The sequence below is a fragment of the Macrotis lagotis genome, chromosome 1, assembly GCF_037893015.1.
Source record: "Macrotis lagotis isolate mMagLag1 chromosome 1, bilby.v1.9.chrom.fasta, whole genome shotgun sequence".
Classification (NCBI taxonomy): Eukaryota; Metazoa; Chordata; class Mammalia; order Peramelemorphia; family Peramelidae; genus Macrotis; species Macrotis lagotis.
In genome coordinates, this window is record NC_133658.1 from 847,271,330 (window position 1) to 847,297,053 (window position 25,724).

The following is a 25,724-nucleotide window of genomic DNA, read 5'->3' on the forward strand; positions in this document are numbered from 1 at the left end:
ATGCAACAGATAAAAAGCAGTCATTCTGGTTGTAGGTAGGTAACAAAGCAAGAGAAGACAGGCAGTCGTTTCAAGAGGGCTAAACAGTAGGGCAACTACTAGGATAGAGCACTAGCCCTGGAATCAGGAGGACCCGAGTTCAAATCTGGCCTCAGACAATAATTACCTAACTATAAGACCTTGACCCAGTCACTTAACCCCATTTGCCTTGCAAAAACAAGAGTGCTGAACAGCTATGCTGCTCCCCCCCTCAATTCTAATATTTTCTTGGCAGACTGAACACTGTCTTGGTGGTATCAAGCTGTAGAGCAAAACAGAAACCTTCAAAATAAGCCCAAATGCATTTCACAAGTACCTACCTTCCTGCTTGGCAACTTTGCCAAATGTTAGGGAAACAAAGACAAATGAAACATTATCTTCTTTCCACACACTTTGATTTGGACTTGGGATTCACAAAGGAAAAACTAAAGAGAATGCCTTTTCCCTCGATACTATAGGGGTTAACATGGGAAGATAACAAACGCTTGAACACAAGTTTCTTCAGGAAAACAAAAATTCATCTCATTTTTTAGCATGAATATTTGTTCAATGATCACTGACAAAAAATCATTATGGAATACCTAAGTATCAGAGGAAATACCCAAAAGTCGAAGGTGAGGGACATTGTTGGTAGTGATAATCTACAGATAATCCTCAAGACAAATTAGGAATATTTTCCACAAAGCTGCTGTCAAAAACACCAGTTTTTAGAGGTTGACAAGTCCACAGATGATATTAAAGGTAAAGGTGGGGGGGGGGGGGGGTAAAGAGAAAAGGCATATATGATGTACATGACGTACATGAAGGTCCCAAGCACACAGATGGAAACTCTCCTATTGGCAACAAAGTCTTACAAAGATGTCACAATCTGTGCCATAGGAGGAACTATCCCACATTGATGAGAACATAAATCAGCATGATGGAGTGCAGAATGCTGCCCCAAAGTTCCACTAGCATCTAAAATTCAATGGCCCAACAAAACTGCAATCCAATAAGCCTATTGCTGTTTCACCAATAATCCAGGATCCTACCTTCCAGATTGTTCCTTTCCAACTCAGTTACCAGATCCCGATTATCTCTACCACAAAGCTCATCTAGTTCTGTCCCCCTTCTTTATGTACCCCCTGAATATCAACTCATTACAGCAGCCTTAACTTGTTATATTAACATACAGTTAACGTTTATTGCCTCCACACACTAGTTACAAATCTTACCATTCCTGTGCCTGGTACATAGCACAATCTAGTAAAATTTACGAACTTGTCATGATAGTTAAGGTCCTCCACAATTGTATGCCACTTCTCTCTATAAATTACATTACAACCAAATGAACTATTTGAAAAGCAAATTGAGGTAAAATAGTTCATTTGTTTGTAATTGTGGAGGACCTTATTATCGCGACATACCTACATTTACTCTTCATTTTCTAAACCCATAGTCAGCTCTCTTCTCCATTTAAAATACTAACCTACCTTCAGTGTCTGGCTGGACTCCATCCTCTTCCCTCCATGAAAGTTTCACAATCTTCCTAATCAATAATCATTTAAGCTTTTTTTTATTAGTATATGAAATTTACATCCTGATCAATTACTCTTGTATGGAGATTTATTAAATTGTGATAGCTTTAGTAGCTAAACTGATAGCTATGGTTAGAGCTCAACCTAAAAAGAAACTGCATTGTCTTGGGAATAAAGGGATAAAGGCATATTAATATTGTTGAGAACTAGATATGGAATCAGAAGATGGAGGCTTGCTGTCTTTACAAAAGGTCATCACACTTGAACCTAAAGTAGGTTGCTTGTTATACACACTTCACCCTAGGCAGCTCCCAAGGTACTTCACATGCACTTTTACCATCTGAATTAATCATCTGGGGTTCAACTACTACTTGCTCTGTAAACTGAAGGGAATTTGACAAAATGACCTCCATCACCCATTTCACTAGATTTTAGAGGTTAAGGTTTAGATCAAAATTCACTGGAAGCAAAGGAAAGGGAAAGTAACAAAAAGGTATTGAAGGGAGTATTGTCAGAAGCTGCAGGTAATTCTGTCTCCTTAGAAATGTGATCCAGGGGCGGCTAGGTGGTGCACTGGATTAAGCGCTGGCCCTAGAGTCAGGAGTACCTGGGTTCAAATCCGGTCTCAGACACTTAATAATCACCTAGCTGTGTGGTCTTGGGCAAGCCACTTAACCCCGTTTGCCTTGCAAAAAAACTAAAAAAAAAAGTGATCAAGGGGCAAGCAGTGGATAGAGGAGAGCACCAGTCCTGAAGTCAGGAGAAATGGGAGTTCAAATCCAACTTCAACAATTACCTAGCTGTATGACGGGCAAATCACTTAACCCCTTTGCCTTACCAAAAAAGAGGAAAGGTGATCCAAGTAGATTATGCCTAGTGTCAAATTAGTTGGGGTTTGAGGAATTTTCTTAACTAGTCAGGGTTTTCTAAAAACTTTGAGGCTTCTCTCTCCCAGAAATTACCACTGGACTCAAGCACAGGCAAATGAGGGACTCCATTACTTCACTCTGAATTGATAATCACTGAAAAGTCTATACAGGACCTTATTACACACTTCTTAGTTATAAGAGTGACCCTCCTCCTCCTGGGCCTCTATTGTCCACATACTTACTACTGTTGGTTGATATTGAAAAGAACACTAGTAATAATTTTGACACAACATTCTCACATCCAAAATTTTTGGACAAATTAAGAAAGTTCTATGAAGATTTTGCTACTTTCAATGCCTTGAACCATTTATCTACTGCAAACCTCATTATCAGATGAGGAAAAAGAGAGAAGGGAATAATAATGTAAACATCACTAAAAAGAATTCAAACCATAAACTAAAAAAATTCAAAAGAACTTAGAAAAACTTTCCAACAAGAAAAATTTTTTCCTTGTTTCCAATTTTGAGAGGCAAGTCAGCAAAATTTCCTGAAAATGACTATTAGGATAAGAAAAATATTACAAAGGGATTGCTTCGCAATGCCATCACCTAACATTCCAGAGCATTAATGGCAACACATTTAAGTCTCAACAGTGGCTATCCAACAGGTTAAAATGACCTTAAATTTGAAAAGGGAACTCCTGGTTTGAGGTAGATGACCTTTAAAATTTCCTCACATAAGGGAAAAAAGTCAAGGCCTCACATATTCAGGTACTATACAAGTACAAAATTCATTAACCTGCAGTCTCACAAATGCTGTTCATTTTATAAAATCTTATTAAAAGGTTTATTACAAGGGAAATTCCTCTGGATAGAAAAAAAGGATTTGGAAACAGTTCTTGAACTTTCAATAATCCTAAGCAGCCACTTGATCCTTAGCTGAAGTTAGATTTAAGATGTTAAAATTAAACCATTAAAAGAGCTTTTCACATTCACTTAAATCAGAAATAGAGCACCTGATTGTTGGAGTCTAAATAGTCCATTCATTATACAAATAAAGGCCACATATCCTTAGAGCTCAAGTTCCTGTTAAAAGCAATAAATGGAATCAGCTTGACCGCTGATTTAAAACTTTCCAGTTGCTTAACACACTTAGAATGCTACATTCTACACTCAATTTGCAACTTATCTAGATTGAGAACTAAGTTGTGTCTTGGTATACCCCAGAGGACAACTCCTAAGTACTCGGGTGAGTAGCACAGCTTTCATTTCGTGCTTTTAGTATTTGACACCGGAAAAGTTAACTTTCAGGCACATATTGGTCAACTAGTAGGTCAAGTAAGTAGGCTTCCTGTAGGTTAAGGAGTCTCAAATTGCCCAGCTGGGTAATTTTAATTTAATAAGCAATAGATTTCAGATCCTGTATAAGCAGATTAATGGCATAGACTAATGAATTAAACAAACTTGGTTAAAAGATTCCATGAGGAGCTAACACTGATTTGAGGCAAATGAAAAAAGGGCACATTTTGAATAGACCAGCTTGCCCAGAAAAGTATGTTGGGCAAGGTTATGATTTCATGACAGCATGAACTGCTTGGAGTCAGAATGTATATTGTGCTTAAATTAATAGTATTAGAAGTGATTCCTGAACCAGAGATTTGCTTTCATAAAATTGTTTTTACATAATCATGACACTCAAATCTGTTTAAGTACTGATTAAAATCCTCTACACCAGGATTGTCCAAGGGCCCCTGTGGGTTTATTAAATGCTTTAACAAAGTCAGACTACCAGAGCTCACTAAAATGGCAAATCAAAGTATATTGTCTATTGTTTCAATAAAAACTTTTAGAAGTACAGTTGGACAGCCCTGCTCCACTTAAAAAGAATTCAATTAACTCAAATTGACTTTAAAACCTTAACAGTCTATGATATCAATGCAGCAAAACTATTATGGTCAAAATAAACTTCTGAAGAAAAATTAAGACATACTCCATATTTTAAATTTAGCAGTTACATATTAAACATTCCCGAAGGGGCTTCCCAAATTTTAAAATGATATTCCTTTATCTTTACCAGTAGTAACATACAAACAATAGAACACCAACTGGCAAGATAGTTAGACTGTCAACAGTCTAAAGGTTTGAATTGATTTTTAAATGTTGGTATATAAAAACTGTATGGGGGAATATTGACAGAACTAGAGAATCCTCAAATGGCTACAGGAATGGATGTTGCTTTTCTGCCACCTAGCAGTGAGCTCTAGAACTACCAAGGGTAATACTGGAAGGTCAGGTGCTTATCGACCATATTTACTAAATGTTCTATACTAAAAGCAGAACTACTAGGGAATGAATTCAAACTTTTTTATTATTAAGAATTGATTTCTTCAATAATCCTGGCTCCTCTTCATTGGTTTGGATTTCCAGAATTCCAAAATACTTCTCCCTTCCTTGCTCCTGTAAAATCAAAAAAGGTATCATGCCAAAAGGCTTCAAACAATTAAGTCAAATTTAACTGTCAAAAAAAAATTCAGCTATAGATTCATAAACCCCTGCACAGAAAGCTTTAGTACCAAACAATTAAGATAGGTAGCCAACATTCTCTACTTGTCATTTAGATTGACAATGCAAAATTACCCAAATAAGAAAACAAGTTCTAATAGAGTGACCCAAGTCCAGGATCACTGTTCCGCAACATCTAGACTATGGGTGTTTCTCTCCATCCTGCATCAGTATCTATCATCTTTAGCCTGTTCAAAAATCTGGAATGGTTTTTTACTGCTTTCCTAATACAATCTAAACTCTTGGTTGAAACATTCAACTGTCTTCCTTTAACTGGTAGTCAGCCTCTGGACATAGCTTGAAACAATTCTGCCTGTAAAAATGTCATCTCAAACTCACCCTCTCCCTTTTTACTCTTGTACACATTACGTAAAGAATATTACATGAAGATGCATAGCTTTTTCTACAGTTTAAATTCATTATAAATGAAGACTTGTATGTGTATGCTAGGAGCTGGGGGGGGCGGAAATAAAGGGAAAAACAAGAAACTGACTTTTGCACTAAAATCAATTTTAACTGCTTAATAAACCTCTTGGTATATTACTGAGGACAAACATGGCATGACAGATCTACAAAAAAAAAAATCAAATACACCACTCATTAAAAATCACCTGTATATCAGTTATCTACTACATAATCAAAATTAATCAGTATTTGTTAAGCCTACTATGTTCCAAAAAGGGTACTATGCAATGATAAGCCCAAGATAACAAAAAAGGGGAGGCTCAAAAGACAGTTCCACTTGCCCCCAAAGGGCTTATAAACCTTCAAGTGAAAAAGATGGCTAATTCTGTTCGTAAGATTTTCCTTTTACATCGTCAATTTGTGATGAACCCACAAATCTGAATACCAAGATATGCCACAAATTCAACCTACCTATTTAACTGGTTAGATGGTTAGATGGTTCAAGACCATGGTTGACTCTGGATGTGCTCATGCTGTACTGGAAGACTAAAATCAAAAGAATAATGTTAGAAACAAAGCACAAACAAGTGATTATAAATGTTACTTTCTAGATCTACCAAATAAATTGAAATTGAAACTTTTATCTTAGAAATCAGTATATAAAATCCAGAGCTGTTGACCTTACTTTTAAAAGTTTTTATTAAAACAACAGGCAATATATATATATTTGATTTGTCATCTTAGTGAGAGCTCTGCGGTAGGCTAGGCCCATGGGGGTCCGCAAAAAAAAAAAAAAAAAAAAAAAAAAAAAAAGCAGGTACGTAAAAACTTACCTCAATGGCTGAGCACCGTTTTCAGCCTACACCAATCATTCTTACCTAAAGAATAATAAACAAAGTTATTATAAAAGCCAAAGCTGCAAAAATGCTAGTAATTTCACAATTTAAAAGGTAAAAATTCCAAAGATAAAGATTGGTAAATTGGGGGCAAATTATGGCATGTGAAAATAGTAGGAGAAAGAAGCTTATGGGGCAGAGTCTTGTTTACATAATTCTTGTAAAGATGATGTCAAAGAGTAGGCAACTGAATTAAGAGTGAAGAACACACTTCCTTTATATACAAAATCCTAAACTGCTACTTTCACCAGTCTGAGCACAGTAAAGTTTGATTGCAACCCAAAATATACTATCCCTTATGTGAAGGTATGTGACAACTTTTATCCTAACATCATCAAGTCCTGCTCTTTACTGTAAGAAAGCACCTTTCCTGTATTGTCTTCCACCATCTGACGGATCTCAGCAGAACCCATTCAAAAGTACCCTCCCCATTTCAAGTCTGTGATGCTTCAGCTGCTGCCCCTTCATTCTAAACAGCTCCCTCCCTCCCCCTCTCCCTTAAGTCTTCACTGGGCTTTTATATTAGGGCACACTAACAATGCCACACACCAAGGGAACCTGAGTAAGTAATACATGGCCTTCCTCATCAGAGGGAGAGGACATCACATTCACAATGCAGGCCCACAGTGCACAAGAAACAAGATCAGCCTTAATTCAAGGTCCAATTCCAAGCTTTTAATCCTAATTCCCTGTTGCACATGTACCATCCATAAGGGATACTATATCTTTTTGCATCCAACCCCTCTCCAGATTGTCCTATTCTGTCCTGCCCTTTCACCCAGGGGGGAAAACCCAACTTTGTCAGCACTGGTGTTTTAGAGGAACATTTTATAAGTGATGGGTTTTACAGATGACTGTGGGGTTTCCACAGTTAGGTCTTTTAATTGCCAATCATTATCTAGCAGCAATGACAGATGAATAGGAGTAGTGAATCCTCCAGATACTTTCCCTAGTTGGCAGTTATTTGGGAACTGCACTAGCTGACAGAGCACTGACATTATCAGCAAAAGGCAAAACCAAATAAGGTCCAAAACAAACAGCATGGCTCTCCAAAAACATGTCACATAACATTTTAGGGAAAGACAATAAAACACAGTTCTTGCAAATCATGTCACTGCAGCTAACAATGATTAACAATAGGAGACATGCAAACCCCACCCCATTAAAGCTAAAGTCCAAAACGAGTCACACGCATCTGTTTTAAGTATTGTGGAAACTGCAACCATCATCCATACTTTGTATGTAGCTTTACAGTATTCTCAGTAAAAGCACCCGTTGTATTTCATCTTTCAAACAGCACCATTATCTTGTTTCCAAGGGCCTAACAAGTACTCAAATACATTCTGGCATCACACCTCTGAGTTTCAGATTGTTTAAAATTTAAAAGCACCAGTTCAGTTTTGAATGGTAATGTAAAATCATGAAATACAATGCAAACACCTTGGTATTTCCATTATTACTGAAACCCACTTTTTCCCCAACTTTTTTGGCTGAGGTGTCTATAAGCTTTTTGGGGGGGAGGGAGGGGAATTCTACTGCACTAAGATTCACATTTGATAGCTAAAAAGTAAATGGAAACCCAGTTATGTCACAAGTTGCTTGTTCTAGAAGAGTAAAAACCCAACCAAGGATGAACAAAGCAAAGTGATAAAACCCCTTCATGATGTTCCTAAAGTCCAAAATGTTATGTCAAGTATGTGTACTTAGAGCATACTGACTAATGAAAAATAAATCCTAAACTTAAAAACTCAAAACACTTGTGATACGGTAGCAAATGTGGCCACCGATTTAACCTTGTTTCTTTAATTCCACAGAAAACCCCACAATGTTAGAAGCCAGATTTGGTGACACTGATGTCACTTGCTGAGCAACAGAAATACAAGCTACATCATGTTACTACTACAGTGAGCTAGCTAAACTATTCATTGAGAGACATCTAAAGTACAGAAGCTACTTGCTTGAATGAATTAGAAAGCAAAGTACAAATCTGCCTCCAATTTGGAAACTGTTTGCTAATAAGCAAGCTATTTTTTCTGGGAAATACACTTGAAGAAAAATTTTCAAGTAAAGAAAAGTCTACACCAGCCTTCATGCAAAGTTGGCACAACTTTGCAATTACAAAGTAGAAATCTTTACACCTGAAACCTGTTTCTTATGCATTAGTCAAGAATCAGTTCAGGGACTTAAGTTAAAAACTTCAAATTCTAAAGCAACAGTGAATACAAGCTTAAGTCCATCCTTCCTAAACAATAAGAAGGTGCTTTGGAAGACTTGCATTTTCTGGCAATTGAGTTTAGAACCATCACATTCCTAAAGGTAATCAGAGCCAAGTTCACAAGACTATTCTGAAGATTATATTCACTCTACATCACGACGAATTTTTTTTAAACTGGGAAACCAGGATTCCCAGATTTTGTTCAACTGCTGGCAATTACTGGGAAGCCATGATTCCCAGATTTTGTTCAACTGCTGGCAATTACTGGGAAGCCAAGATTCCCAGATTTTGTTTGTTGGCAAATGAATATGCCATACCAATGTCCTCCCACCCAGCACCTCAGGGTTTAAAAGTATAGACAGGTTTGGATAAGCCACAAAACTAGAACTATTCACACTGGAAGATTCCCACTTTGAACCCATTATTTGTAACAAGCAGAGTTCCCAAGGAGCCCCCTGTTTTTTAAATGCACAATGCAGTAAACTGTATTTTCGTGTCTTAGTTCACTTATCCTACAGAAATGATTACACCAAGTTGGTATAATGAAAAAGTCTAACCATGCTGACCTGGTCGGGTCAGTTTGCTACTACAGAAGATTATGACATACTACAAAATCTGTTTCAAGATTCTAAGAGTACCCAACTGTACCTAAGTATGATTTTTTTGGTTATGTATTCCCTCTTTCCCAGAGCTGCAGTGTTCAATTTTCTCTTCAGAGTTTTACAAGGAAACCAAAGAAAGTCACACAACTGAGTCAGATACCAAGGCATCAGGTTTGCGGTTTTTTTTATCTCAAAATTGCAATACAGCACTGAATTCTGCTTACATTACAGCTCTAACCCGAAACCCACGCAGTTTTAATGCAAACTAACTTCACCATACAAGTGTTGGGTGCTGCACTGTAATTTCATTATCAGAAGTGTGATGTCAGAATGCCCACAGAATAAAAGTACATAGCATGTCACCAAGTTAGATTATATTGCTTGTTACCTACCTGTATGCAGTCGGCAATGAGAATCTTGGAGCAAGCAGGAATACTACATCCGGGTCCTAATGTCCATTGCCATTTGCGGTACTACGTTCCTCACAGTTACGCACTGCAGAAATGCTGGCTAAATGCAGTTATGTAGCAGGCCACTACGTGCACAATTGCAGTCCAAGAATACCAGAAAAACTTTCTGCCACAATAAAGTGGCTGCCAAGGAGAAGCCAAGAATCTAGATTTTAATCTACCATAAAATGCCACATAAAGTCTCACAGATGGAATGTTACAATTTCTCATAAATTGTAATCTGTTTATGTTAAATGGTATAATGCATCTATGCAGCTGTGGGATTATGTTCCTACAAGTTTAAAAAGGATGCTTAATGTACTAAGCAAAGAGGATTACAATTTCATGGGACAGTGTGTGCAAACATGCTAAGCTTATTTACTACCTAACTGCTAAATCTACCCAGAGTTGGGGGTTCTACAGAATGAAGTTTAAGAATAGGAGGATTGAAGTATTCTTTAAAATAGGCTGCATAGAAAGCACAGTGGTCCTTCTTAAAGTCCAATCCAAATCAAAATTATGAGTAAGTGAGAAAAGTGAGAAGGGAATGAGAGAGTTGGGAAGGGAGGGGTTGTGAAAAAGGTGTGGTTTTTTAAAAAAAGGAGAAAAATGGCTAACAATGACTAATAATCGATTAGAAACTGCCAAAACCCAATTATTATGAACTAGGCTAATTAATCACCACCCTTCTCCAAACCCATGTGGTCATAAATATCAAGCTTTTAGCAAACTTCCTTTTAAAATGATTTAAATTCAAATTAGTTAAGACTACCCCTCTTAACACCTGGTTTAACACAAGGATCTCAAAAGAACTTTTTGAAAAGTCAATTTGAGCAGTTTACAACACTTGGTACACTGCATTATTAGCATGACAAGTCAAATGTCAGTTGAAAGTGAACAGTTTTGCTAAACTATGTTTAGCAAATTTCTGCCCAAGATAAGGGTATCAAAAGCCACAACTTTCAGGTTATCCATTAGCATCCTTTACCACTCTCTTCAAAGGTACAGTACTACTTAAAGCTTATTTTAGGGTCTGTGCCAGCATCTCTTTTATAAAGAAAGGCATGTAATCTGAAAAATAAACTGAAACATTAATTTTACAGGCAGACTTCCCAATTCCCCGCCATCCCCCACCCCCACACAATCAAGTTCACCCTCTATGGGTGTCCCATGAACACCCTTTGAAGTTTTTTTTGTTTATTAGTGGGGTCCTTACTACAATTCAACCAAGTAGGAATGGGACTGCTTTCAAGCCAAGAGACATGTGTCCATAGAGAAGATCTCGTGTCACTGACAGGGCAAAACTTCCTAAACTTAGATATAATGGTAGAAATAGTCAACTGCCCTCTTCCTGATAACTTGGTGGAAAATAGTAACAATGAGAATAAGATTAGCCAATATCAAAGAGTCTATCCTCAATTAAGCACATTGCATGTACCCAGTAACAACTAATATTTTGGTGACAAGACTTGCTTTGCTAGTCTTTTACATTTGGGGACTTTAACTAACTCACCATTGCTCAAATGCCCAATTATTTTTAACAAAATGTCTGCCTTTATACACAGGCAAACTACGGAACTAAGCTTTAGCCTTTTGTCAAAGGTTTGGCTTAGAATTTCACATTTGCCAATTAGTACCAAGGGGGGGGAAGGGGATGGAGAAAGAGGGAGAACAAAACCATAGTAGATAGCTACATAAATGTACAAGTTTTGAAATACATAACTAAAAACAGAGCCAAACCAGTCAGAAGCAGGATGGTCACACCTCTGCCAATATATTTAACACTGGGAAATCAGGTTCCCAGCACTCACAGGCAACCAACTACATGAATATTACATTATCAGATACTCTAGAGTGGAAGGATTCAATGAAGTTGACAATTAACTGGCAACACCATCGAAACACTCCAAAAGCTTTAAAGGGAGAAAACATTTGTACTGTGTAGCATGAGTTATGCTCTCCAGATTTAGTGCTACTGATACACCAAATAGCAACTAAAGGGACATCTGCCAGATCTACAATTCCATACACTTAATTTACAGCCCTGAGTATGTAATTGTCACTAGCTCTCAGAAAGGAGAACTGCTAGGTTCTTGAAGCATCTAGGTTTAGTATTCCTATGCTATATTTTGCCCAAGAGAAGTAGCACAAGGAGCTCTAAGTTACAGAGTACAAATTTGTATGGATCTCCCTGCTTTAGGTCATTCAACTACTTTACAGCTTTCTCTGGTTGGTTAACTATTTCAGGCAGAACACACATTCCCTGTTTATAAGAGCCACTAAAAAGTAATGCATGAAGTCTTCACATTTAACAATCTTTAATTTGGAAGAGAAGTCAATACAAGCCATTCTTTAGGGTTTGTGTCTTGGGGTAAAAGGAGGGGTGAAATGACCTATTTTCCAACTTTAAAAACTACCAAGCACAGGGGTAAAGTCATAGATAGGGCTATTAAAAAAACTCAGCCAGCCCACCCTCCTCCCCCCACCAACAGTTCTAAAACCCATTCCATAATCTTGATACATATCCTGCAGAAGATTTACAGTTCTGCTTCAACTTACATCACCATCTCCAAAATACTCAAGATAGCTCATCCTCATTGCTGTAGAATGTATAATGCACAGCAAGCAAATAATCACTATTCTTTCAGTAGCTGTTACTTCTTTAAAACTAGAACCATTTGTGGAAAGAAAACTTGTCACTAAATAGATCTTTCCACAAATGAAGAGTACCTTTCAAAGGCCAAGAGTCTTAAACTTGCAAGGTGTATTCCCTGACCTAATATGATGGAAGCATGAATGGCAAAATTAAAGATCAAATTTATAGCTAGTTTTTCTATTTATTTTGAAGCACAGTAAAAAAAATTGGTACACTTTGGGAATTCAGTGGCACAAGGTACACTGCCATAACTTTAGGGACGTTATACATCAAAAAAAAAGCTAGATTTTCTCCCTTTTTTTGAAACACTGCATTACATAATTTTACTCGCCCAAACAGACCATTTACAAATATTAGGTCAATAAATTTCTAACATCCATAAAAATGTAGCTTTCTTACTAAAATGCAAGAATTAAAAAGATCGGTGTCTAAACAAGAAAAAGACAAAAAACAAACTGGAATGAAAGCCTAGATATCACATCTAAAATCGGGGCTTTTTGTTTGGGCCTTCATATTCTTCTCTCCCTCTACCATATCCTGCTGGAGTTCCAGGTCCCATTCCTCTAGGGCCCTGCCCACCCACAGGCCCAGCTCCTCCCTGCCCAAAGCGCTCAGTACGCTATTGGAACAGTATTAACAGTTCATTATATGTAGTTGATGTCCATGTGTGTTAAGTAAATATTTTTAGAAGGTTCCGTAGTCAACGTTCGTCGATACAATCACCATTGAGTCGATCCACAGGTACCGGGAACATAGAAAGGAAAAAAGGGTAATTTGAAAATTAGTTTATAGTAATACATGCCTTGAGGTATGTTCCCACTTGATCCATTCTCATACACCTGTGTTTCAAAGAACAGATCTTCCCTGTAGTGCTAAAAAATTTAAGCATTAGTGCAGATGTGAATTACCCATTCCAAAAATGAGTTCTAGAAATTTTCACACCTCAATTAACCCAGAGAAAGGCTTGCATACTCAAGGTCTGAGCGGAGAAATTTAGTTGACTCCAGTCAATTTCCAAGAAAGCCTAGCCAGAAAGATTCAATTCACTCAGTATGAGTTGACATGAAAGGCCTACTCACCAGTTAGTGGCATGTGCTGCATTAGAGACCTTGTGCTTTTCGAGATGGGCTTAAGACAGATCTGCTGACTAAGCTGCAGATGTCTTAAAAGGTTGAAAGTTTTAATACAGTGCTACTGGACTACAAAAAGAAAAAGCATAAGAAACTAATGGATTTAATGATTTAACCTAACCAGCACAGTTAAAAGTAACGTAATAAAAACTTGTTGCCATATTCTCACTTCAGAGCCATAGCTACATAGCCAGATACAATTTCACAGTACTATCTGACTTGTTTCAAGTTAACTAAAGACACAGGAGTGATGTGCATCCATTAAACAACCCAACACTTCCCCAGGTCTTATGCAAGTCTACTCTGAGACTTTGCTGTGATTTCACAGCTTTATTGGCATCTCCCACAGTTTTACCAACAAGCCCAAATGACTGCAGTAAAGCAGTAATTTCAAGACTGCATCTAGTGTCAGGTATTTTTGTACTGAGTAAAAAGGGTAGTGACTGAACAAAGCAGTAGCCCCTTTCATAGTTACAGGAGCATAAGAAGCCTAACTTATTTAGAGTTGCATTTCAAATAAAATTAGATGTCAACTACTATCCCCCACCAACTACTGAAAATAAAAGTAGAATCAGCATTTACTGATTCTACAACTAATACCAACAACTAAGAAAAGAATCTTTCATAATACTAGCAAGAGATTGAGAAGACTGGCTTCAATTCTTCCAAGTAGTGGATTGTCAAAATCAGCAAGGTTTTCTGGCTTGTGATTAATTTTAATTACAGCTAAGAACCCAGAAGCTATCATTAAGTGATATGTGTTACCATGAGCTATATGAAATAGACCCTTGTCCATAGGGATTGCATGATCAAATTTTTGCTACAAATTTGACAGGCACCCTTTTTCAGCACTTTAGTGAACAGTATGAAGGTGCACTGGCTTTACTAAACCACTCAAATGTAATACTAAAGCATGAAATTTTTTCCTTTTTATTCTCAAAAGGCCATTAAACAAATTATCAAAGGTCATAATGTTAAACTGACCTTAAATCATCTATTTCATTTTAATAATATACAGAGATGATTCTGGTAAGCCACAGCAGCTCACCATAGCCCAAGTCCTATGAAAAGTGATCTCAAAGATCCTTTGAATTATTTTTTTAAATTGCTCTCAAAACCCTTCTAATGCCACAGTGCACTTATTATAAGGATGGTGAAAGCCTACTGCAACTACTCAAACCAATTCAAATTATTCCCAAGCATTCTTGTAAGCTATCAGTAGTAAAACTATGTTTCGATAGCATCAAGAGGGCTCAGATCAAGAGCACACAATTAGTATGCTATATATAAATCTATAGTCTTTAAATGTACCCTTGAACAAAATGGAGATGTAAGTTGAATTAAGAGGCTGTAACCACAGACAGACCCAACAAGTGGGAAACGACGAGTCAGAACACAATCAGAATTCCCTTGTCATATGATAGAAGACACAGCAAAGAGAGGCCAGAGTCCTATCACTAAAACATGCCTAAAACTACAAACTATGATTCTGATTCTAATACATATGGCAAATACCAGCTTAAAAAAAAAATGATACTTTGCCATGTGATTACTCCCAATTAGATATAGAGTAATCTGATATGTTCACTAACACTTGGAATTTGGGGTTGCCATGCACTAAATCAAAAGTGCACCAGCAACAAAATGCAGAACTTCAAACCTATTTAAATGCCAAAGAAAACTGCAAATATTCCAGAAAGCATATTTCCGATTCCCTTATTGGCAATCTTGTCTTCAGCTAAGTTACCACACAGCTGAAAAGGCTTTCTCTATATATAGAAAAATATATATATAAGTATATATATATATGGTTTCACCACGCTGATCTTCCATATCACTATTTACAAATACTAAGGGAAACTAAGAAAGTTCAAAGTCATCTGCTTTAGAAAAAAATTAAAATTAAAAAAAAGTGAAAATGAGAAATTCCCTCATTAAGTCCCCACAAGATACATTACCATGTCACTTCCCATCATGGAACCACTCAGAGCTGTTGGTGGAACTCCAGGGCTGGCCTCATAACCTATGCCACCACCACCTAAAGGTGGAAATTTCTGGCTTCCTGAACCATAGGGATCTAAGAAACAAAAAAGCTGGTTATAATTTGAGCCCAATTACTCCAGTCAAGGAATGTTGTTAAACAAATGCACATTTTCAATTTTTACCTCCCATGTTCATTGTTCCTGCACCCATTCTTATCTCTCTCTCACGCTGTAGAAAAAAAAAAAGGTTAAGTCATACTTAGTTACATAGAGGCAAAAAAGCTCTACTTTCCAACATATTGGAAAATAAAGACCAAACTTTTCAAATTCCAGTACAAAAGAAAAGGTACAATACTATAGGATAAAGCAGGAATTATAGAAACTTATAAAGGTCCTTTTCCGTCTCTCCATTTAGTTACCTTTTGGCAATCCAGGGGATTAGAGAACAGAAGTTAAACCCCCTTTGTCTACTGAAAACTTAAGTCAAAACTCCTGATAAGAGATTATTAGCTTAGGCAAAAGCCTGAAAGTATATTAAAAAAAAATAAAAAATTACTCCATAATCTATTACTCTGGTTCACACACCAATCTTTAAAAATACCTAAACACTTACTGGATCCATGTATCCCATCCGACTGTAACTTTCTTCTCTTTGGCGTCTCATTTGCTCTTCCATCTCACGCTGGCGAATCATCATTTCTTCTTCTCTTCTGCGTCGTTCCTCCTCTTGCCTAGAAAAATGCATTGATGTTTTAAATCTCAAAGGTATTTCCTCTAAATACAGACCCTAGAGATCAATTTATAAAATAATAGGATGACTGTTTCAACATGGGGGGGAGAAGTTCAGAATTCAGTAAATTTTGCCAAAGCCCTGGCTCTGCCATTCAACTAGTGGTATAAAACAGCAAACAAGTCATACAATCTTCTGTCTTACATCTCAAGAGTTTAGTTGCAAAATGGGAGATTCTTTCCAATATTCCTTGATTAGTAACATTTTAAATTGCTTTTAATTACAGATACCCTTAGAAATACTCATCTTACCTTAACTGTATTTCTTTGCGCTTCTGCATTTCTTGATTGTGAAGTTCCTCCATTCGTCTCAGCTCTTCTTGACGTCTCATGAGATCTGAGTATTTAAAAAATTAATACCTATTAATGTAGCCAATACAAAAATGAAGTAGGACTACTTCAAATGACCTCAGATGAGGACACTTACCCTGACGTAAAAGATTTGCCTGATGCTCATGATATGCATCTTCCATTTCACTTTCCAGTTTGTCTTTTGCATCTTTCATGTTTTTCTCAACCTGCTCCCTTTGTTGCTTTTCCATTTCATCTAAAGACTTCCATCTCTGGGAATATTCAAACTCAAAGGTGCCGTGCTGAGCAAAACGTGGAGGATTCTCTCTCTCCCTGAAAAATTGTGTAAGTTTGTCAAATCATCTTGGCAGATACAATGAATGATTTAGAAAATCTTATCAAAGCTTATATTAATGATTATTATTCAACAAGAAATAGGTGAGATTTAGCAACCTGGCAACATTTTTAAAGTGTTAGTACTTTCTCATTCACCTTTCTCAATCCCACATGAATCTTGACTTTTTTTTTTTAGATTTTTCAAGGCAATGGGGTTAAGTAACTTGCCCAAGGCCACACAGCTAGGTAATTATTAAGGGTCTGAGGTCAGATTTGAACTCAGGTACTCCTAACTCCAAGGCTGGTGCTCTATCCACTGCACCACCTAGCCGCCCCTTGACCTTTTTTTTAATCTTGACCTTCAAGAAATTTGTCACCATGTACTAAGAAAAGTTAGCGAGAGATTGCAACAGGTTCACCTTGTATAAATCACAACAAACAATAAGATCACTAATGAAAGGGATAGGAACCAACCTTTAGAAGACAACATAAATCAAAAACAAGTGAGGTTACTCAGGTGTATTAATATTAAGAACAGTATCAAAAGAGAAAATATTTTCATCAGACATTGAATTCCTAGGCAAAGAGTTCTAGAAAGATCAATATCTCAGCCAAAAGAAATAGCTCAATTCAAATAAGGGAGATGTTCCAAAAGGGAAATGAAAATAACGAGAGAATGTCAAAGCTGAACTGTAGTGGGCAAGACAGAAAAAAATAGTACTACCAGAAAACAATTTCTGAGCAAAAAAAAAAGTATCCAAGGGGTTATCATAAGAGTGATTTATTTTTCCTGTTTTGGCTCTTGAAAAGCCTATACTTGAGGTTATCAGAAATAAAAACCTGCTCCTTTTGGACCAGTTAATTTTGTCTTCTCTTCAGGTGACTCACCTACCTTACCTAGTTTCTTTATATTCTATTTCCTCTAGGACAGAGATGAATTAAGTCTTGAACAAATTAAAAAAGATTTCTTGGCTCAATACTCTCTCATCTCTATACCAGGTTCATGATCACCCTTACTCTAGATCCACTCCAGTTTCTCAATGTTCTTCATAAAATATGGCACTCTGAACTAATACAAATTCTTACAAGGATAGTTTTATACTTTGCTTTCTTTTGACTATCATACTAACTTATAGTTTAACAATTAATCCAGCAGAATTCCATTTTTCATGTGAATTTGCTGTTAAATTTTACCAGCATTCTTAGCCTAATAACAGCCTGCAACTACAGTCAGGGAGTTTAGCTTGAAAATGGAGATGTATAAACTAGAATAGATTAAATTTTAAAAGAGATTAAATGGACAAGATTACCAATAACAGCTAGTTTTCAAGGGTTATACAGTGAGGACTTGTTACTTAATTTTATCCATCCTGCTTACAAGGCTCAAATTTTGCCAATGAAATGGAAGAGTCAAAGATAAATTAAAGGATGGCTTTCTGGGCTGACCCAAAAAAATCTCCGAAGACATATATGTACTTTTATAACCCAAACTCCACATCCAATAGAGAAGCTGGTTAGTATGGAAAAAAATCTGAGTTTAAATCAAAATTGCATAATTAATGCTAACAGCATATAGTTTAGAAGCCAAAAAAATTTATGTCCTTGGGGCTGCATATATATCCAGGTAATAAAAAGGTCAAAAATTTTTTCTGTACCCTGGTTTTGTGAGACCTAGCATCTAGAGTATTGTGCTCCATTTTTCGTCACAAAAGTTTAAGGATATTATTAACACAATGAAAAGTCCAGAGAAAAACAATCAGGATAGTGAAGAACTTTAGAACCTGACTGAAGCTAAGGGGCAAAGTTTAGCCAGGACATGAGAATAATCAGGTGAGACTTAAGTGATTTTCAGATATTTGAAGGCTGTCAAACCAAAGAATGATTTATTATGTTTGACCTAGAGGGCAGATATAGTTACAGTGAGTAGAAATTACAAAGAAAATGTAAATTTGACATATAATATAAAAAGGCAACTTCCTCAAGTGAACTGGACAACAAGTACAATAAAAAAGCAATCTGAAGGCTTTCATTTACCTCTTAGTTAACTCTCCTTGGAAGAGACTGGACCCCACTACTTTTCAAGTCTGTTAAAGATTCCAATTCACATATGGTTCAAGTGTTCCTGTGTTTCTTGGGGCAACATCTTAAGAGTGAATTCTTTGAGAGCAAAACTTGTGCCTTTGCATCCCCAAAGCCCAAATGCCTGGCACACAGTAGGAACAAAGGTATGGAGAAGGGGGTGGGGAGAAAGGGAATTTAGAAAACTACTGAGTCTGTAGGACTATTTTTTTTTAGGTTTTTGTAAGGCAAACAGGGTTAAAGTGGCTTGCCTAAGGCCACACAGCTAGGTAATTAAGTGTCTATGAGATCAGATTTGAACCCAGGTACTCCTGACTCCAGGGCTGGTGCTTTATCCACTTCACCACCTAGCACCCTCAGGACTATTTCTTTTAAAAACTTAAAAGTTAAACTATTCTTATTTCACCTGGGCCTCATTATCCTAATCTGATTAAATCATCTGAACCATTAATCCAGTTAACTAAAGTGGGTATAGATTCAACTATAGTTTTTTTTTTGAAAGACCTAGAATTTTGCCAGCAAATCTAGAATTTGACTCCATTTCACACCCACCCTTTCAAAGAAGGAAAGACACTGTTCCTTTAATATATTAAGACAAAGGGTCTTAAGCTCCTGGAATGGTACAGGGACTCTGGAACATAGATGGGGATTGGAGAGGAACAAAAACAACCGTCTACTAACGACTGAGCCACTAATGAGAGATGTTTTAGGGCCCCTTTATAACCATGAAACTATACTATCCCATAAAGCATATATTAAGACATTCTGAAAGAAAATCAATTTTGAAACATTTAAATATAAAATAGTTCTTACTTTTGATACATTGGATTCTTCTGTGCAAGCTTTTCAGGAAGACCATCTTCATCATCTAGTTGTTCAAGTGGTTCCACAATGACTGGACGAGGAGTTCTAGTGGAGAAAAAAAATAGTTACCAAGTTTGTTCAGGTATATATATATATATATACATACACACATATACACACACACACATCCACTTTTGATAGCACCAAATTCAAAAACAGGGCCCACTACACTGTATGGAAGCTTTCCTACAGGCCACATGTTGTATTTGTTAAAGATATACCAAGCACATTTTAAGCAGACTCAGGTTTTTACTTAGAAAGCTTGTAGACCATATTTGACATCTGTGCTGCATTACATACTAAATTTAAGAGAACTCAAAATTTGAGATTGCTTACGTTGTCAACAAAAACACTCCTTCACTGCATCTTTCAAATGCTTTTCTGGCAGCTGGCTTAGAAGCAAATTCAACAATGCCTTTTCCTGTAGATCTTCCTCGATCATCGACAATTACAACAGCCCTTTCAATAGGTCCAAACTGGCTGAACGCTTCTTCCAATAATTCATTGGAAACATAGGGTGAGAGATTTCGCACAGAGAGTGCAGCGGCATGTGTGGCAAAACGAACACGAAGTTGTCGCCCTCTCATGGGTGTGTCATCAAGTTCTGCTTTTGCAATTTCTGCCAGGGCTCTAGATTCCTGAAAGTAGCAAATATTCAAATTTGCATTAACAATTCTGAAACTGACATAACATCAAATTGGGGGCAAATTATATAAGTCTTAAGATCAGAAGTCTTTTGGTCTCACACTAGCTGGGTAGCAAGAAGCACATCAATTCATGAAACTGAGATAACTCAAAAGTTATCGTGAAATTCATAGAACACATAAATCATTTTGCAAATTTTATGATGACTGCTACTTATATCTCTCATAGCTGTGTACCAAGTACTCTATCTTCTCCCAATAGTTCATTTATCAAGTCACTAAAATACAACTTTTTGTGTAAGGTAAAGTTTATATAAACGTGGAAATGTCTATTCTGGTAGAACTTAAGTCTATTAAATTAAGAAAACAATGGTTATATAGCACTTTTCAAAGTTCACAAAACGCTTTAAATACATTCTCATTTGATCTGCAGAACTACTTGTGCTTTTTCTATAGAAAAATTTACACATTTAACAGTAAAATGGTCTGCTCATAGTCAAACAGTAATTGATATCCTGGGTCATTCCTGACCCCAAGTTCCAGCATTCTTCCAACTAAATGAAGTTAGGTGAAAACACTTTGCAAACTTAAAAAGCAATGGGTAAACTGTCACAGATCATTGCATAACTATATTGGTTGATTTGAAAAATAAGTTGTGCAGTGAAGGAATGGAGGGTAAACCTCCCCAAAATTCTGTGGCATACTTTGCAACCACATATATATTTTTATAACTATTTTCTCCAGTTTCAAACTGGGAAAAAAGATCATGTTCAGAGGAATACAAAAGACTTACTACTGAGGGCTATAGTTAAAAAGTGGCAGAGCCTAGAAACCAATTACCTTGATTATAGTGCTTTCCCCACGGCCTCTAGTGGACAAGACTACATTTGCAGAATAGATCTAGGTTACTCAGCAGTAGCTATACCAATTGCCTAGGTTTCAATTAAGAAATGTAGTGATTCATTCAGCATCAATTTCTTCTGCTTTTATCAAAAATGCTAACCTAGGATTTTTACCTAACTCTTTACATCTCCTTCAAGGCTTGAAGTTTGCCTTTAAACATCAGCTGTCCTAGGTTTTATCAAGTAAAACAAAACCCCTATGCCAAGATGGTAAGTCACAATAATTGCCAAGATTAAATGTCACTTAACTGTAATCTAAGCCACGAATCTTAATCAATAGGCATTTAGATTTCTAGGCTCCTAAATTTGTCTCCCCCAAGTCCAAAAGTCAAAGTGAAAAACCAGCAAAAGAATGTTTTGTATGCTACGGGTCTAACTTGTTAGCGACCCAAAAGCAGAAATACTCACTAGTTTGATAAATCCAAATCCTTTGCCCTTGTTGATAAAAACTTCACCAGGTTCTCCATATTTAGCAAATAATCTTTTGAAGTCTTCATCTGTAATATCAGCTGGCAGATTTCCAACAAATAACCTACATCGCTGGGTGTAAGTTTTTTCTCCAGGCCTTCTCAGTAAGGACAAATTTGCTTTAAAGCCCTAGAGAAAAGGGAGAGGGGGAGGGGTTAGACAAGAGGAAATCGAGTGCTCGCAAAAAATTGATCATTTAATTTTTCCACGCTGGCCGAAGAGGAAGGGAGATGGATGCACGAATTAACCAACCGTCACTCCCGCCCAGTCTGGCACCAAGCCTTTGGGCTTCTGGGTCAGTTTTCCCTCCTTTCGTCCTAATACCGTTGGTGGGGGAGGGGAGGGAGGAGACAAAAACCAAAACATCCAACGGCAACGGACCCCAACAGGCGGGGAAACCGAGGCAGGGCGGCCAGGGCAGGGTCCCGGGGCGGCAGCCCGGCGGCTCCTCCTCCCGCCAGCGCCATCTTACGTGCCCGGCCCGGCCCGGCCCTCCCCGCTCGCCCGCGGCCACGCCAGGGGCCCCGTCGGGCTCCCTCGCGGCCGGAGGCGGAGAAGATGGCGCCGCCGCGCCCCCGCCCGCTCGCGCCCCGCGAGGCCCGGCGCCGCTCACGCATGCGCCGAGCCGCCTCGCTGCCGACAAAATGGAGGCCGAGGCCGGGGAGGGGGAGGGGAGGGCAGCCCGGGCCGCGGCCGGCCGCCATCTTAGCGCGTCCGCGGCTCACCTCCGAGTCCGAGATCTTCTCCTCGCTGCGGCCCGCGGGCCCGCCGGGCGCCGGGCCCTGGTGATGCGGCGGCGGCGGGGGCTGCTGCTGGTGGTAGGGCGGGTGGTGCTGCCGGCCGCCCCGCGGCTCCCCGCCGCCCCGGTGCGGCGGCTTCGGGTGTCCCCCCGGCGGGGTGAGGCCGGGGCCGCCGGGCTTGGGCCCGCCGGGCATCTTGCCTTTGGGCCCGCCGGGGCTGGGGCCGGGCTTGGGCCCCGCGGCGCCGGGCGGCGGAGGGGGCGGGCCGCCGCCCGAGCCCGAGGCCACGGAGGCCGGGGCGGCCGAGGGCTGCTGCGGCCCGCCCGGGGGCGCCGACGGCCCGGATGAGGCCTGCGAGGCCGCCGGGCCCGGGGGCCCGCCCGAGCCGGGGGGCGCCGCGGGCGGCGCCGACACCGACGCGGGCGCGGCCGTCCCCACCGTGGGCCCGGGGCTGCTGCCCGGCGGGAGCCCCGGCTTCGGCGGGTCCGGGGACGCCGCCTGCTGCTGCTGGGCCGCCGCCGCCGCCGCCGCGGCCGCCGCGGCCGCCGCCGCCTGCTGCGCCTGCTGCTGCGCCAGCACCTGCGCCGGGGGCGGCGGGATGGAAGGCTTGGGCCCGCTCTGCACGGGGCCCGGCCCCAGCGGGCCGCGGTTCTGGCTCAGGCCCATGCCCGGCGGCGGCGAGCGGAAGTCGTGGCTCAGGCCGCCGCCTCGCCCGCCGCCGCCGCCGCGCCGGTGGAAGCCGCCGCCGCCGCCCCCGCGACTCCGGAACCGGTCCCGGGACATGTCCGTGATCAGCGGGCGGGCGAGGCAGAAGCGGAGAAGACGCTCGGGGAACGTGGAGGCCACCTTGCTGATCACAAAATGGCGGGGGACACAAGCGCCGCGCCGCCTTTGTCCTCCCTTTATATAGGCCGTCGGCTCTGGTCCCGCCCCTGGCGCTCTCAGACGGACGGCGACGTCAGCCAACAGCCAGGCAGCCCTGCCATGACGCCGGCTCGTCCTCCCTTACTGGCTCGCCGCTTAGGGGCGGGACCCGTGCCGGGACCGCTGGTCCGAACCAGCCAATAAACAGGAGAGAGAAGGCTCTCTGGCGGCTGTGATTGGCTGGTGGAATTTGAATGAGCACTCGTGGGCGACGCGTGTGCGTGTATGTGTGGGTCGGGGTGCTTGGAACGTGTTGTCTCGATGAGGCCGGGCGCCTCTCTCGCCTCACCAGGGGAAAACGGCGGGTCACTGACGTCCGGGTGGTGACAAATTATTTTTGAGGAGAAATGTAGCTGGATCCGTAGAGATAGCGATGGAAAACAGCCACCGAAGCCGCAGAGGCCTCCCCGCCTCGCCCCTAGCCCCGCCTAGTACAAAGGTGGAAATTCCCGCCAACCGGAGCCCGGGGCCTCTCCTCAGATCCACGTGGGTTTCTGGGGGGAGGGGCCCAGGACTGGCTTCTCCCTCCTTATCTTCTGCCTGATGCAAGCATTTGTTTTGCTTAATAATACTCGGGTTTTTGTTTGTTTTGTTTTGTTTGATTTGATTTCTCAGGAAAGAGAGTTTGGACCTGAAAATAAAATGAAATTGAATTTTTTTAGAACATTTCTAAGTTTTAAAAAATGATTGACCCACTCCTAACAATTTGTAAGCCTTCACTCCAGATAGTATGTTGAGTTCTTTTTCATGCAGCAGCAGCAATTCTGTTCATAATTTAGTATTAGTATTGCTGCTACTGTGATAAACCTCTTTATGGTATTTTACAATTTGCAAGGTACTTTTTTTTTTACTGTAATTATTTTGGGTGGGAAAGGTGAGACCTGAACCTTTAGTTTCATTGGCCTGGTTTAGCAGTCCTCAAAACTCTGGCATCAAGAATCCTATGGCCCCCTTCAAATTGTTTGAAGACCTTTCCCCAAAGGAGCTTTTTATGTATGGGGGTTATATCTTGATATTTCCCATATTGGAAATTAAAATGCCTTCCTGTTCCCAAAACCACACTATGAGAACTCCTGGGGTCCAGAAGCCTAGTGTGGGTCAGAGTCAGACTCCAGCCTTCCTAGCTCCAAGGCCAGGCCTCTATCTACTGCACCAGGCTGTGATCAAACAGCTGCAATATTCACAAAGATGACCTCTTTGTAGGGAAAAGTCAGGGAAAAGTTGGATCTTTACAGTTGACCTGGTTTGATTTTTTTTCATGTAAAAAGAACTAATCTAGGCAACATTTTCAAATTTTTTTGCTTTCCTAGTGAGAACGGAAGGAATAGCACCAGTAAAGAATAACAGGGTTTAAGGTGAATTTGAATTCAGACTTGGGTTGTAGTACCATTTAGAATGTGTATCCTATCCTCCCTTCTATTTAAAATGAAAAGGTGGGGGACAGCTGAGTGGTACAATGGATAGAATACAGACCCTGCAGTCAGGAGGACCTGAGTTCAAATTTCACCTCAGACATTCTATAATTGCCTAGCTGTGTGACCTTGGGCAAGTCACTTAACCCCATTGCCTTAAATAAATAAAAAAACAAAAATGAAAAGATGGGTCTGGATCATCTCTCCAATCCCATCCAATTTTAAGACTATGATTCTATAATATAGTTATATAGTTAAGTCTATAACTTGAGTATCAACTATAAAATCAACAATAATTATCTCATCCTAGTTACCCAGTAACATTGATTTCTCCTTATAAAAGGCTTTTTTTTAATTTATGTGTTATTTTTCCTAATTTTTTATGCAGTGTAAAATTTTATAAGCTGCTGCAAATTCTTTTCGGGAATGGTAAAATTTTAAAGAAAAAGAGAGATTTGGCAGAATGGATGAGTGCCATACTTCTCATGAGTTCAAATTATGCTTCTAACACTTAATAATGTATATCCATCACCTAATCATAGCCTAGGATTTAGATTTTAAATTTTAAACCAATTGCAATCTGCATGAAAAAGATAGTCTTCAATTCTTAAGCAAAGAGACAAAATAGACCCCTTTCTCTGATTTTTGCACCTCCTCCTTCCTACTGTCCTATCTATGTCCCCTTCACCTCTGATCCTGTGGAGTTATCTTTACCCCCCCCCCCATCTACTCCTTAAACAATTCTAGCTTTCTAATGGCACAAGGATTTGGGTCTATTGGGTGGAGGCTAACCCCTCCAGACTAGCAAGGGCTAGATAACATTTCAAAGGAAGTCAGTAAATCTGACCAAATCAAAAACAAAACATTCTGAAAATTAAAGTAGATGTCACTGCTCCTATATATAATTATTAAAGCAAATGTACTCTGTTAGTACTCAGTGTCTATTTACATTTG

The 25,724-nt window shown here is 39.6% G+C and overlaps 1 protein-coding gene across 1 annotated transcript; it reads right to left on the bottom strand.

The window, feature by feature from the left end:
* Positions 1-11,854: 11,854 nt before the first annotated feature.
* Positions 11,855-23,352, bottom strand: SFPQ (splicing factor proline and glutamine rich). Its single transcript, XM_074217502.1, has 10 exons — positions 22,420-23,352; positions 21,635-21,823; positions 20,017-20,318; positions 19,630-19,725; positions 16,538-16,734; positions 16,363-16,447; positions 15,935-16,052; positions 15,505-15,550; positions 15,298-15,416; positions 11,855-12,828 (listed from the first exon to the last, which is right to left on the bottom strand). The coding sequence occupies exons 1-10, from the start codon at positions 23,215-23,217 to the stop codon at positions 12,691-12,693; spliced, it is 2,088 nt and encodes a 695-aa protein (XP_074073603.1). The 5' UTR covers positions 23,218-23,352; the 3' UTR covers positions 11,855-12,690.
* Positions 23,353-25,724: the final 2,372 nt, after the last annotated feature.